Raw genomic sequence first — 15,363 nt, 5'->3', positions numbered from 1 at the left:
TTTTCCCTAAATACCCTTTCTAAAATAACACTTCCCACCCCTATCACTATCATCTTGCCTTGCCCTGTTTTTCTTCTAGCCCTTATTGAGAGCTGGCATACTATATGTGTAGTTGTTCGTGTAGTGCTATGTGCCCCCACCCCCACCCCACGAAAACATGCTGAATGAGGGCAGGGACTTTGCTATGTTCTCTGTAATATACCCAAAATCTCCTTCCATGCTTGGCATCAAGTAGGCCCTCACTAAATTGATGAACTAAAACATGACTCCAGTACTGCTTCAACAAAGGCCATTCAGCAAATATTTCCCAATTACCTACAAAGCTTCAAACCTAGTTCTGTGAGAGTACTATGATAACCAGGATGTGGTCTCAGCCTTCAAGGAGCTTACAGTCCAGTAGAAGAGACAAATCTGTAGACAACAGCCTACGGCAATGACACCCAAACATTTTTACCCAGACTAACTGCAGCAGGATGGAAGATGTCATGGCCCATAATCCTACCCATGTCCACTTTCCAATATGGAGGTCAGGAGGGTGGTAGAGGATTATGTACACATGTGCAGGCCACTCAAATTTTAATTATTAGAAAATTTAAAGCCAAAAATACGCAGGGTTCACTGAACAATCCACAGCCATCCAAGTTGATGATTGTCAGGACTTACATAGAGCTTCCTGTGTGCTAGGCACTGTCCTAAGCACCTCACAACAGTTCTCTTGGTACTTTTAGTTTCTACATTTTCAGGTGAAAAAACTGAGGCACGAGAGAATAAGAGACTTGTCTGGTGTCACACAGTTAATAAGTGGTGAAACCAAGATTCCAACCCAGATGAATCTGGTTTCAAAATGATTGTTCCCAACCATTTCAGCATATTTCCTCTCCTGTTGATAATGATTAGTATAAAATGATAATAATTTATCACCAAAAAGCAGTAACAGCAGTGTTTGAAAAACTAAACCAGCTTGTGAAGAAACTGATGGTGAACTTGTAATAAGTTGCCTTTCCCCCAAGTTGCAGAAATTCTGCTCCTCTTCTGCTTGTGCGTGTTTGCACCGGGGACTTCATGAATTTCCACGCTTTTGAGGGCAGTCAGACTTCTCTTGTGGAATTCAGAATGAGGGACTGCTTCCAACTTTAGTAATGGACTTTTGAATACAAATTCTAGTAACCCTTATAAACTCATTTAGGCCCTTACTAGCAAGTAGTAAAATAGAGTATATGAGATTGTATGTTATTCACCCATGGAAACAAAGAAAAGGTTTGGATATTTGCATCACTTTATGGCCCATAAAGTGGACTGTAGTCACTGACCTAGAACACAAAGGGGGAATGAAAAAAATTGACTAATAGAGGTTAGCAAACATGCTGTGGTAAGGCAAAGAAAGATGTGATCGTTTTTAATTTGGAGATCGGAGAAGTTTTCAAGGAGGAGGTGACATTTTCACCTAAACTGTGATGGATGAATATAATTTCAGTTGGCATAGTAAGGAGAGAAGGGGCTTTCCAAGGGAAATGCATAAACAAAGACGTGAAAATATGAAAGGACAGGGTATTTTTAAGAAGCGGCAAGCATGCTGGTGTAGTCATTGCGGCAGCCCACTTCAGGGCCTCTCATCCCATCCGCTCTGCCCACCTTAGGTTTCAGCTGCGGCTGCAGTGGACACTGGGTGCCAGCTTGCTTGGACAATGTTCCACATCAAGTGCACCCCAGGCCTGCCTTGATGCTATAGGAGCCCATTTCCGCCCCAGCAAGCACAACCTAGGAATACAGGGGAGTTAAGGCCCCCAGGTGGTAGAATTCTAACCTTGCAGGCAGGATACCTGAGTTCGATTTCCAGCCAGTGCACCCCAAGTGCAGCCACCACTCATCTGTCAGTGGATGCTTACGAGTTGCTATGATGCTGAGCAGGTTTCACGGGATTTTCCAGACTAAGACAGACGAGGAAGACAGGCCTGGTGATCTACTTCTGAAAATCAACCAATAAAAATTCCATGGATCAAAGCATTTTGATCTACAACCCATCATTTGGATGACGCAGGATCAGGCAGCTTTTCGTTCATTGTGCATGGGATTTCCACGAGTCGGGCTGACTCAGTGCCACACAGGCAACATTTAACTGTTAACCACTGGAGTTTGGGAGTCAGTGGTTACGTGCTCCCCCTCCCGCTCTTCAGCAGACAGTTCTGTGAGGTGTTTACAGTGTTCCAGAGATCCCAGTGGGATGGAGGCCTGTGGTCTATAGCAGTGTCCTTGATAATGCATCCGTATGTTGGCTTTTCCTCTTTGCTATCTTACTGTCCCATTTCTGCTTCGTGGTATCATTTCTCAATAAATGACTGACAGCTACATCCTTGTCTTAGATTATGCTTTTGGAGGAGCACTTCTTAAAGAGGCCACACAGCACAGCCAGGTGCATAACACGAGGATTGGATGGTCAACGGACTCAGAAGAGTCAGCGATCTTAGCCAGCACTGGTCGTTATTAATAATTTCAAGGGTACCTATGGTGAGGCACAGATGAAGCAGAAAGAGATACAGCTGCCATGGCAGATCTCCAGTCCTTTCTAAATGCACTTTGGCGCAGATGCAGCAGATGAGTTCTCTAAGTAGTACCCATGGGAGTATCACTTACCCACAGGAACCTGTTTCAGGCATTTCATGCATTTAGAGCTTATGTGGTATTTTCCAGGAGCCATAAATCTATGGATTCCAGGATTGTTTATCACAAACAGTCCTAGGCAGATCATGTACCTCCTTCAAAAAGAATTCCATAAAAGACTCTTCTTCTAATGAATACCATTAACGTATTTGCCAGGAAGTCAGCGGTTAGCATTATTTGCAAGGAGCTTTGGCCAGTCACCTTCTTTTCTGGAATACCCTTTAGTAAAGAGACAGAATGGATTTCAGGTCTACTACTCACCTTTCCATCCTAGCAACCTTTCAGAAGCACCAGGCCAGGCAAAATATCCTCCTCTGGAATTGTCAATAGACTTGTCAATAAGTTACCATTGTTCTACTTGCTTTACTTTTTAAGGAACCCTGGTGGCACAGTGGTTAAAGAGCTCGGCTGCTAACAAAGGTTGGCGATTTGAACCCACCAGCCGCTCCACAAGAGAAAGACGTAGCAGCCTGCTTCGATTAAGATTTACAGCCTCAGAAACCCTATGGAGGCAGTGCTCCTCATTATTCTGCTTGCTTTATCTTTTAGGCTTTAGTAGATTTCTGGCTCTGCCACTACCTAGCTAGGAGACTTTGAACAAGTTACTTAATGTCTCTGAGCCTCTCACTACATTGGTAAGATGTGAGTATTAATTCCTGTTTCAAAGAGTTGTTGTGAGGAATAAGTGAGATTGCACTGGTGAAATGGTGCATATTCTGGCATGTGGTAGGAATTTAGATGTTGTCTCTTTTCATTCCCCATCCTTTTCTAACTGTAGCTATAGTCTTGACATCTCCCCTACTCAGATCTTCTTAGAATCTCATGCTTAGGCTCCCAACCCTGGTTTTATTCTGCAGCTCCATGCTTTTCCTCTCACACCAGTTTTGAAGCTCTCTTCTTGGCTTCTGTAGTACCAACCTCCTGGTTTCAGTCTTACACTCCTATATGAGGTCTGACATGAGCGGAGAGTGCCTAGAGGAACATGGTGATTTTGGAGTAGTGGATAAAGGTCAGATTTGGGAGGTCCTTGAATAACAAGATAAGAAACTTAGACTTTATTCCATAGACTACAGGATGCCAAAGAAGAAACTTGAGGCAAGCGGTGACATTTAGTCCCATGGCTGGCGGCCACATGAAAAATCAACTGAGAGATAAAAGATTGGAGGCTATTTCAAGCAACAGATAACCTAAACTAGCAAAATGGCTGTAAAATCCAAAGGAAAAAATAGAAACAAAACTACTAGGGAAGTGCCTCTGACAGGAAGTGGTAGCTTATTTGACTGGTGAAGTCCAGATATTCAGGTCAGGGAGCAATCAGTGACTCTCAGGGGTCTTCACTAAAACCTGGGAAGATTGTAAATGTATATGACCTGTAGTGAGACAGTGAGGTGACCCCCAAGAACATGAAAATCAGGGGAAAAAAATTAGTCTCTGAGTTTTAACAGTACTTCAGTTAGAGTTTCTTTTGTTGTTGTTCGTTTTACGTATTTAAAGGAAGACTATGTCAAAGGGAAGAAGGCTTAGAGTTGGTTAATAAATAAGAATTAAAAAAAAAAAAAAAAGGCAAGCATAGGCTATGTCCATCCAAACACAGTGCAGGGTAGGACTCAACCATCAGATATGAAATATTTGTTCCCAGGAGCAAAGATCATCCTACCATGGTACCACCATCCCCCAAAGAAAGAAAGTATATGATTAAGAATGTAGACACTGAGATCATTTTAAGTTCAAATCCAGACTCTGCTCGATGTGTGACTTTGGGCAAATCATCTAACCTTTCTGAGCTTTAGTTTCCTCATCTGTAAAATGGAAATGATATCTCTGTAGGGCTTTTGGGAGGATTAAATGAGATAATGCATATAGAGTGCTAAATACAGTCTTGGCGTATAGAAAACGATCAGCAGAATAAATAGTAAGTTAGACATTATTTTTAAGTAAAAAGTTAAAAAGGCACCATTAAGAAAATATTTGCAATACATATATCTGACAAAGGACATGCATCCACAACATATAAAGAACTCTTAAAATTGGGTAATAATAAAACAAAAACATTGTTTTGAGCAAAAGACTTAAGAGATACTTCACAGAAGATATACCAATAAGCACACGCAAAAGTATTGAGTATGAAGTGGATGTCACTGTGCTTTTATTTGCATTTGCTTTCTGACTAATGATATTTAACACTTTCATCCATTTCTTACTAGAACTGGCTAAAATAAAAAAAGATTGATAACATCAAATGCTGACAAGGCTATGGAACCATTGGGACTTTCATGATGGGTGTGTAAAATGGTTCATCCACTTTGAAGAAGTGTTTCTGTAAAATTATACATGCCTCAAATACCCAGCAGTCCCATTTCTACTTATTTATCAAGAGAATGAAAGCATATATTCATAAAAAGACCACAAAAATGTTCATAGTGGTTTTATTCATAAGAATCCAAAACTGAAAACAACCCAAATGCCCATTAACAGAATAAATAAATAAACATTGGTATATCTGTCCTATAGGGTCTCTATGAGTCGGAATGGACGGCGCTAGGTTTCAGCACTAGGTTTTTATATCTGTAAAATATTCAGCAATTTAAAAAAAAACTGTTGGTACATGATACAGCATGGAAGAACCTCAAAAACATTACGTTAAGTAAAAGAAGCCTGTCACAAATAGTATATTCATACCATTCTACTTAGAAGAATTTCAAGAACAGGCAGAACTTTGTGGTTTACAGTTCTTCGTGTTTCTGTGGTAATGGGAATCAGAGGAGTGACTGTGGGTGGAAAGATTGACTGAAAGGAGCAAGAAGAGAACTTTTTAGGGTGATGGAGATGTTCTCTAAATTTGGATTGTGTTTATGTGGGTGTATACATTTATCAGGACATACAAGATTATACACTAAAATCTGTGCATTTCAGTTACACAAATTTTAGCCTAATAATAAAATGAAGGAGACAATTACTGTTTATTTTTGTAATATCCATTCAGCATGCAGGGTAGAATATGGACCCTCTAATATCTTCCTGTCCTATAGGGTTGCTATGAGTTGGAATTGACTCGACGGCAGCAGGTACACGGGTACTGCATAGGTACATCCATTTATTTAGAAAATATATAAATATGTTGCTGTACTAATATATAATAAAACATGCACAAAAATAACATTTTAAAAGGATGAGATGAAGGAAAGTTCTAACGTTTTCTTCTCACACTTCAGTGGATTGTTATGTCCCGCCCTCACACCCAGCTCCACTCTCATGTGCTTATCCCACCTTGAGGCTCTCTGCCTTCAGGTACATGTTATACTGCATTTACTTATCCATGGAAGCCTAATACTGCAGTGTTAGTTTTCATTTTAAAGTTTATCTTCTACGAGGTGTCGAAAGACTTTATTGCTTTTTAAATGCATTTATGGCATTGCATAGTACAGGCAGGGTGGAATTTTTAGGTTTGGGGCCTACTCTGAAATTTTACCACCTAATTTTGCTGTATCTGTTTTTAACATTGTTCAGTGGTAGTTTTTCTCCAGCAGGATATGTATTTGAGAGGGAGGAAATAATGAGATTGGGAATGTGGGAAGAGGGAGGCAAGGAAGAGCTATAGAATAGGCTACATTGGTTTAAGAAAACATTAATTACACTGTAAATATTGGCAGCAGTACATTTGAATGAAATGTCGGCTCCTCAGGGAATTGGTAATTGTAGAAAATTAGCAGTATAGTACATCTAGACAGAGTTGCTCAAAATAGATGAAAAATGAATTATTATTTTCAGATAAAAAGACGGCCTTTAAGGAAACATCAGTTCTACAATATAGCAGCCTGAGACAGGCTTGGAGATTTTATGCCTGTTGTGTTACCTCTGGGACCTAAAGGAAGCAGAACATAAAAATGAGCTGCTATCAGTCTGAAGCGGACCTCATCTTTGTGATCATGGCTGTAGTCTAAATCTATTAAAGCTGTTCAGACTCAGTGTCCTTGGTATCATTGTGGGTTGGCCTGAATAGTGAGCAGTAAACTTATGAATTGTAATTCTGGTTCAAAGATATGTGCTTAGGAAATGAAACCGACAGTCAGTGCTTTGTGTCTGTCTCTAAGCAGACAAAGAGCCTATATAAAATGACAGGTGCATTTTTAGGGAAAGAAACCCATAATGTTTTCCTATTTAGTAGGTGACAGTATGTCCCAAGATAACACAAGCTTAAGGGGCTGGAACAAGCATGGTTATTAAAGGCTAGCAGTTTCTCAGCTCATACAAATTGAATTTTTTCTAAGGCTGGAGGACTGTGGAAATCTAGTGCAGAGTACTGAAATAAATTAGCATATTAAGTGAATTTATACATTCAGGGTTTTGAGCGCTTTGAATTTAAGGAAGAGATTTTATTACTTCTTGAAAGAAAAAGGCAATTCTTAAATTCCGTGTTTGATCTCCCTGTAGGAAAGGGTCTATATGATAAATGATATCATTTTGATGATTATCCAAAGAAGTGGCTATTAAATTGATGGGAATCTTTCTCTCTCCCCCTTCTAATTTTTTTTTAGAATTACTGATTTAGGAAACATCAAGAGAAGATTGTATTTATCAACGGTCCATAAGGAACTGTCCTCAACCCCTCTTCACGCAAAAATCCCACTCTTTATGATCAAGCGCAAAATTGTAAGTGTCGTGTGATTGTTGCTTGAAATATTAAATTCGGTTCAGCAAATATTAATTATAGGTCTCTTTCTAAGGCACTTTGTTAAGCACTTTATGGTGATACAAAAATGGATAAAATTCATTCCATTTGTGTCTCTCCCTTTAAAGCACTTAAAATCTACTAGATGGTAGAATATAATCATTTGAACACCTGTAATATCACCAACAGAATACTGTCCGATTAGTGCTAGAAAAATGTTAAAAGACACTCAAAATACCCAGTGGCCACAACAGTGGGATCGAACATACCAACAATTGTGAAGATAGCACAGAATAGGACAACTAACAGGTATCATCAAAACAGTGATAGGAACTTCAGTGGAGATAGGAAGTGCTGATGGTACTGTGAAGGAGGAAGAAAGCCGTCTGACTGCAGGATGAGGAAAGGCTTCATGAAGGGGATGGCATTTAGCATGGATGTTGAGGGACTGTGGGACTCCAGCAGATAGAGAGGGGAAGCAGGGCATTTCGAGCAGAAGGCACAGCATGAGCGAAAGCATGGCAGCTGGAAAGGGGTACATCTTTGGGGAACAGACAATGATTAATCATTGTTATCAGATAAAAAGACAGCCTTAAGGAAGCGTCACTTTTACATAGGTTGGAAGATTTCATGCCTGTTGTGTAACCCCTGAGACCTACAGGAGCGTAGGGCATGAGTAGACACGCAATAGGTAACAGGCTGAGAAGTTCGAACCTGATTTGACTGACCAGTCTTTGTCTAACTTCAGTCATTTCAGTGCTACTAACATGACTTTGGAAACCCTGGTGGCGTAGTGGTTAAGTGCTATGGCTGCTAACCAAAGGGTTGGCAGTTCAAATCCGCCAGGTGCTCCTTGGAAACTCTGTGGGGCAGTTCTACTCTGTCCTATAGGGTCGCTATGAGTCAGAGTCCACTCAACGGCACTGGGCTTGGTTTTGGTTTAACATGACTTTACCATGTTGCATACTACCTCTGCTGGTATGTACTCAGTACTTTCCTGTAAACTGACTCACTTCTTATTCCTTAAATATATTTATCTTGAAAGAAAATTGTGTATCACTCTTATAAATGAAAAACCAGTCTAATTTTCCCAAACTAAAATGTAACCATAAAAATAAACATACTGAAAATAGAACAGTATTTTTAAAGTCTAACTAGGTACTTTCTTCTTTAAGGCTCTGTCCTGAGGCCTACTCTTTATCAAGAAGGGGCTTATCAAGGGTTATATTCATATGCAAAACATCTTAGAGCCAAACTTTCTCCCTAGCATAGTTAGAAAAATTTAAAGAAAATTGATCAAGGGAATTTCTTATTCTGTGACCCAGAGCTGTTTAATGCCACTTCTAGGGACTATCTAAAATCATTCAACAAATGGTAGAGAAGTAGAAACGATTAAAGCTTTTGGACTAAGGAAGGAACACACACCCAGTCACTTTTGTGCTTTGAGAATATTAACCTGGTGGTGATACTTGGAATGGGGAGAAAGTGGAGCTGAAGAGGCCATTTGCAATAATCCAGATTAGGGTTAGAACTAGTGTGGTAGCAGTAGAGGAAGGGAGGTGAAGCAACATTAGAAGCTTACAGTCAAAAGGGCGAAGACATAAGTAGATACACCTTCATTATAAAGTGGTGTGTGCTGGGAGAGCAGGAACCACAGCGAACTATGGAACACAAGGGTGGTGGTCATGGAAGGTCCTCTGAAGAAGGGCTTGCCTGAGGTAGGTCTTAACAGATGAGTAGGTGTTACCAATTTAAGAAGTGATATGGGGGGAAGTATCTCTAAAACAGAAACAGCAGTGTTAAGGGTAGCCGCATGGGGTATGCAAGGAATTCCAGCAATCCAGTGATGCTAAAGATGAGACTAGAATGGTGGGGAAGTATGAGATTAGAGAGGTAAGCAGGGGCAAGCTGGTATTCTAGCCAATGAGCCTGGACTTTATCCCACAAGTGATAGAGAGCCATTGAAGGGCTTGCAGCAGGAGGTGACATGCTCAGATTTGTGTTTTACTGTGGAAGGTTGCTGAGAAGCATAAGACTGGAGACCAGCAGGAACAGTTATAAAGCCACTGCAATAGTCACATGAAATAAACTCCATGAGACCAGAGATGTTGTCTCATTTTCTCTGTTATATCCCCAGTGCCTGTAACAGTACTAGGCTCCTTCTGGGTACTCAGTACAAATGTGTTAAGTAAATGGATGGATGGATGGATGGGTGGGTGGGTGGGTGGGTGGGAGGGAGGGAGGGAGGGATGATGTGGATAAGAGTGACAAAGTCCTAAATTTGGAGAACAGAAATTAGAATACGAGGGGCAGAGCTAAAAAATACTTGTAAGTTTTTATTAGCAAGAGTTAAAGGCTAATTAGATATTAGAAATGAAGAGAAAATAAAAAATGGCTCTCAAGTTTCTAGTTTGGATCACTGGTGCGTAACCAAGTTATAGAAAAAAAAAAATCAGGAAGAAAAGGAGATTTAGAAAGGGAAGGTGGAAATGTTGAGTAAGGGGTCTGTGAGACTTTCCAGCTAAGATTTCTAGAGGTACGTATATGTTGGAGTCCTGGAGAGAGGTGTGGCCTAGATGCATGTGCTTCCTGAGTGTAGAGGTAGCAGTTAAAGTCATAAGAATGGGTGAAACTGCCTGCAGAAACAGTGGAGAATAGCAAAAAAATAGAGGGTAGAGGAGGAAATGCAAGGGCAAACCCAACTAAAGGGGTGTCCAAGGAAAGGGATCCATGAAGAAGACCGGGTAGTAATGAGAGTGTGATGCAAAGAAAAGTGTAGTATCATCCAAGCCAGGGAGAATAGTCAACGTTGAAAAGTATGTGGAGAACATGGCAATGAGGAGACCATTAGCAACTTCAATGACTGTTGTTTTGGTGTGCGAGGAGGAGGCAAGGCAGTGGACTAAGAAGAGAGTGAGAGGTGGAGACGACCAGCGCATGCTGACCGTTTCTCTCAGTAGGCAGATCCACTGAGCTTGGTGTTTGCGTCAATAGAGGTGAAGAAGAATCAAAGATGTCAAGTCCGAGGAACTTGGAGATTGGCAGCCCAGTAACAAATAGGAGTTGGGTTGTGGAAGAAACTAATGGTTTCTCTTTGGAGTAGAATTTCTAAAAATCCAATTTCTAAATGTTCATAAATGCTCGAAATCAGATTCAAGTAATCAGTTATTGGAGTCAAATCATTTAGACATTAAGGGAAATGCCTTACTACTAAAACTGTATTCCTCCTCTTGTGTTTAGATGTGGATTTCCTTACTTATCCAAGATTGTTTGGAGCTCAGTGTTAGATGACTACCAGGAGTTAATATGAGACCAACAAACAGTTCTGGGTGTGGTTAACAAATCAAATTTGTCATTACCTTGCTTTTGTGAGTTCAGTCGCCCTTGTCAGTTAACTAACTCAAGTCTCTAGATATTCTATTAAAATCTGAACTGATCATTGTATAGAATGGCCACAATCCACACGCAAACCCTTTGTCCAGTGGTATCCATGGCAATACAGTATTTGGATATAAAATACTATCTTTCTGTTACAAGTAAACCACACAAATATGTTACTGAGATAAAAAGTGAACTTGACCGAAAGGTCTTTCATATTTAATACATAGGCCTCTCAGACGAAGATGTGCTGCCAGTGCCAGGTGTCTGGTGACATCAGAAATGTCTTTAAAATAGTAAAAAAATCGCTGTAGTAGGTCCTGTGATGCAATTTTTCCTAACCCTTTTCACCCTAACGTGTCTTCCTACTGCCAGTCAGATGGCTCAATAAAGAATACAAAAGAAAGGAGATGAAGGCAAGAAGCTTACATAAAGTTGTTTAAAAAAAAAAGTTATGAAGAAATCAAATTGATGACTATCTTAGGGTGACTTCAGCTCATGATAAATTTTTAAAAGCAAAATAATCACAGCATATCTAGAATTTTTCTTGTGGATGTTACTGAATCTAGAAAGAGTTGCTCACTTACATTTGAGGCTGTCGTAATCAATAAGCAAACAAATGAGGTGTTTGTTCCCCTAATGTCCCCCTTAGGCCTGTGTGACATCCCAGGGAGATCATCAAGTCATAAACGATGTTTAATATGTTCTAATTATTTTATGTTTTACTAAATATATGGAGACTTGGTGGTGCAGTGGTTAAGAGCTCAGCTTTAACCAAAAGGCCAGCAGTTCAAATCCACCAGTTGTTCTTGGAAACCCTGTGGGGCAATTCTACCCTGTTCTGTAGGGTTGCTGAGTTGAAATCAACTTGGCGTCAATGGGTTGGTTTTTGGTTTACTAAACATGTAGCATGTAAATAACATGTAGGGGTTAAGAGCATGGAGTGTGGATCCTAACACATACTAGATATTGACCCTGTACACGTCCCCATGTTCATTTTCCTTGTGTGTAAAGTGGAGATAGTGTGAGGTGTACTTACCATTAAAGTTGTTGTGGGGTTTTATGTGCATTAAACATAAGGCTTTTAGAACAGCGATTGTCACAGAAGAAGCCCTAAATAAGGGTTATGGCTCCTGTTTGCTCTTTGGACACTAATTCCAGGAAGCCCTCCATGGTTTCCACTCTGTGGGTTAGATATTTTGAGTATAGCTCCTCCTTGCCATTCGTGATTTTATAGCCCTCATAACATTTCTCTACCCTGCACTTGAATTATCTGTTTACTTGTCTGTCTCCCCCACCAGGCTGCAAGCGTATCTTTTCTCCCCAGTCTCCTTCAGTGCATGGCACATAATTAAGTAGTCGATAATATTTGCTGAACAAATTGACAAATCCTGATGTGCCTCCTAGCGTGGGAAGTAAACTAATGAATTTTATCATGGCCAAGTTAGATAAGCCTTCTAAATGTATTCAGTGATTCCAGAAATGTCTGTGAGTATTCGGACAGATACTAGAAGTTCAGTTCTACAACTTGCTGTCATTTTCCCTTAGATGCTATGGCAGCAGAGCGTCTTTCCTTCCCACTACTAGTACAGTCTTTTCCTCTTGAGCCCTTATTGAATTAAAACTGAATCATGTTTTAGGGGAAATTTCTACAGATAGCAGAAAGGTGGCAGACCCCCACCCAATCAAGGGCCCTCCATGCTGCTGCTGTGGGCTTGGCCCCATTCTCTGTTTTGGGTTTTTTTTTTTTGCCAAAGCACTGTTCACTTTTTTCTGCCTTTTAGGAAGTGGAAGATATTTTGATGGTAAACTTGGAAACAGTATTTTAAACCACTTTGGCTAATATTTATAAATCAGGAGATTTCACATAAAATTCCTATTTCTGATCTCTCTTGAAAAAAATCAGAAGAGTTAGTATCATTGAAACTGTTTTCTTGCACAGCAAGCAGTCAGTTGGAGCTAGGTGGCAGCTACACCCTTTAATGGAGCTTCTGCTCTCCCGTGAGCTTGGGTCACCCTCACTCATAAGGTATACGAGACACTCAGGCCCTTCCTGCTTCGCTCATGTACCTGCCTGGACCCTCTAGGGTCATCCTCACACATAAGGTATATGAGACACTCAGACCCTTCCTGCTTCACTCATGTACCTGCCTGGACCCTCTTGGATCATCTTCACTCACAACATATGTGAGACACTCAGACCCTTCCTGCTAAGCTCATGTATCTGCCTGGACCCTCTAGGGACATCTTCACACATAAGGTTTCTAAGACACTCAGACCCTTCCTGCTTCACTCATGTACCTGCCTGGACCCTCTAGGGTCATCCTCACTCATAAGGTATGCAAGACACTCATACCCTTCCTGCTGCAGGCATGTACCTGCCTGGGCCCTCTAAGCATTCAGTGTGCAACCCCTAATTTAGAGGATAATTGCCAAATGGTCCATTTTGCCTTGGTTCTTTAGCTAAAGCCAGAGGCAGCAAATAAAGTTAATATTCTTATAGCCACACTAATATGAATATTTATATATAGGCCACTACTGCTCCTGTTACCATTAAATGTTTAACCGTTCAAATAAAAAATTTTATTTTTCATGTTATTCTTAATTATGAAGGATTCACTTTAACACTTAAAGTATAACAATTTATACTTTTAACTTAGGTTTTCAATGGCATGAACAGTTTAAAAAATTAATGACTGTCAGATTAAACAATGGAGGTACCCACTTAGTCAAGACTCAACTGAAATCAATCTTACTTCTTCCTTAATATAATTTCAATTAGCTGGTGATGGTGTCAGATGAACATCAATGTCTTGCCACCAAAGTATGTATTAAAGCACAGTAAATTTAATCCCTTTGAATAGGAAGTTCGCTTATGAGCTGTTGTCCAGAATAAATCATTCTTTGCAGATATAACAAAATAGTATGATAAATTACAATGCCGAAATCTTTAGGAACCTTTTCCTACTGAAATACCTAGCGTTTGTCATTTCGTTGGATAAAATTATCCTTTAGGAGTTGTACCTTCTTGAACCATAATTCTGATGGAATATTTTATAGCTTTTGATACAGACTGGATGTCTGGTATAATGTTTTTAAAACTTCCCTCAAAGATAATTTTTCCCATAGAGCCAATGATTTGGAAGTTTTTTTATTTTTAACAGGATTTAATTTCTTGAGTGCCGTTGAACAAAAAGGAGAGAATGGAGGAGGCAGATTTATTTAGATACAAGGTCATTTAGAGATACATACAAGATACAATTAGAGAATGCCCCTTAATGAAATCTTTCTAGCCTAGGGTCCACTACAGTTTTTAAGGTACTTATTTGAAGGTTCATAACTGTTTTCATCTCATCTATGTGAATGTCATTTTAAAGTATCCGTTTTTCTCCCTCTTCTTGCCTCTAGTCTAATGTTGCAGAGATTTGGGAAAGAGAGCAGTCCCAGGCCTTCTTACTCTTGCCCCAAATTTACAGAAAGTAGGGACAACTAGTTCAAAAGACGTTTGTCCTGGCAAACAAATGATTACTCAGCTTTAGAATCACCCCGTTATCAAATTACGTGAACACGCAGAATACTGTTAAGGTTAAAATGTGGGCTTTGGAGCTAGATTATAGGGGTTTCAATTCTGGTTCTATCACTTCCCGGATAGGGCCCTTGGGAAATCAGTTAATCTCTCTGGGCTTCAGTTTCCGTATCAGTTAGGTGTTGACAATAATAGAACCTGCTTCACAGGGCAATTGTTAGGCTTAAATGAGTTATTAGAACAGTGCCAAGCTAATAGTAAGTGCCCAGTTAATGTTAGTTGATATTTTACAGTTTGTTTTCTCTAGACATGAATCCATGTTTAATGAGTTGTGAATATGTCATAATAAACTTCTGAACGTACAGTTTATTTCAGATATTTGTTGAGCCCCTGCAGTGGGCCATGGTCTGTCCCAAATTATATGAATCCAAAGGTGAATACCAGATGGTCTCTCTCCTCTGGGAGATTATAATATGGCAGGGAAGGCAAACATATAAATAAGTGGTAAACAAGTCTTACATCTGTCAATTCGTCGTATTGTTGGGGCTTGCATCTTGCTGTAATGCTAGAAGCTATGCCACCGGTATTCGAATACCAACAGAGTCATCCATGCTGGACAGCTTTCAGCTGAGCTTCCAAACTAAGACTAGGAAGGAGGACCTGGCTGTCTACTTCTGAAAAAAATTAGCCAGTGAAAGCCTTATGAATAGCATTGGAACATTGTCTGATATAGTGCCAGAAGCTGAGCCTCTCAGGTTGGAAGGCACTGAAAATACGACTGGCAAAGTGCTGCCTCATCAAAGTAAAATTGATCTTAAAGACATGAATAGAGTCAAGCTTTCAGAACCCTTATTTGTTGATGTGACACAACTCAAGATGAGAAGAAACAGCTGCAAACATCCATTAATAATTGGAATGTGGAATATACAAAGTATAAATCTAGGAAAATTTAAAATTATCAGAAAGGAAATGGACCACATAAGCATCAATATCCTAGGCATTAGTGAGTCGAAGTGGACTGGTATTGGCCATTTTGAATTGGACAATCATATGGTCTACAATGCCAGGAATGAGAAATTGAAGAGGAATGGCGTTGTGTTCATCACAAGGAACATTTCAACATTTATCCTGA

General features: G+C 40.0%; 1 protein-coding gene across 7 annotated transcripts in view; it reads left to right on the top strand.

Moving 5' to 3' along the window:
* CFAP20DC (CFAP20 domain containing) overlaps positions 1 to 15,363 on the top strand; it is a 269,312-nt gene that overhangs the window by 92,818 nt on the left and 161,131 nt on the right. For all 7 annotated transcript variants that reach the window (XR_007514517.1, XR_007514516.1, XM_049863557.1 and 4 more), the window contains one exon: positions 7,194 to 7,308. Coding sequence is in view for 5 of the 7 variants with exons in the window: in XM_049863555.1 (XP_049719512.1) it covers positions 7,194 to 7,308 (115 nt within the window). In the remaining 2 variants the exon portion in view is untranslated. The remainder of the gene's footprint in view (positions 1 to 7,193; positions 7,309 to 15,363) is intronic.

The sequence above is a fragment of the Elephas maximus genome, chromosome 20 (assembly GCF_024166365.1).
Source record: "Elephas maximus indicus isolate mEleMax1 chromosome 20, mEleMax1 primary haplotype, whole genome shotgun sequence".
NCBI lineage: Eukaryota > Metazoa > Chordata > Mammalia > Proboscidea > Elephantidae > Elephas > Elephas maximus.
Note: the sequence above shows the minus strand (reverse complement) of the source record. Positions and strands in the feature narration are given on the sequence as shown.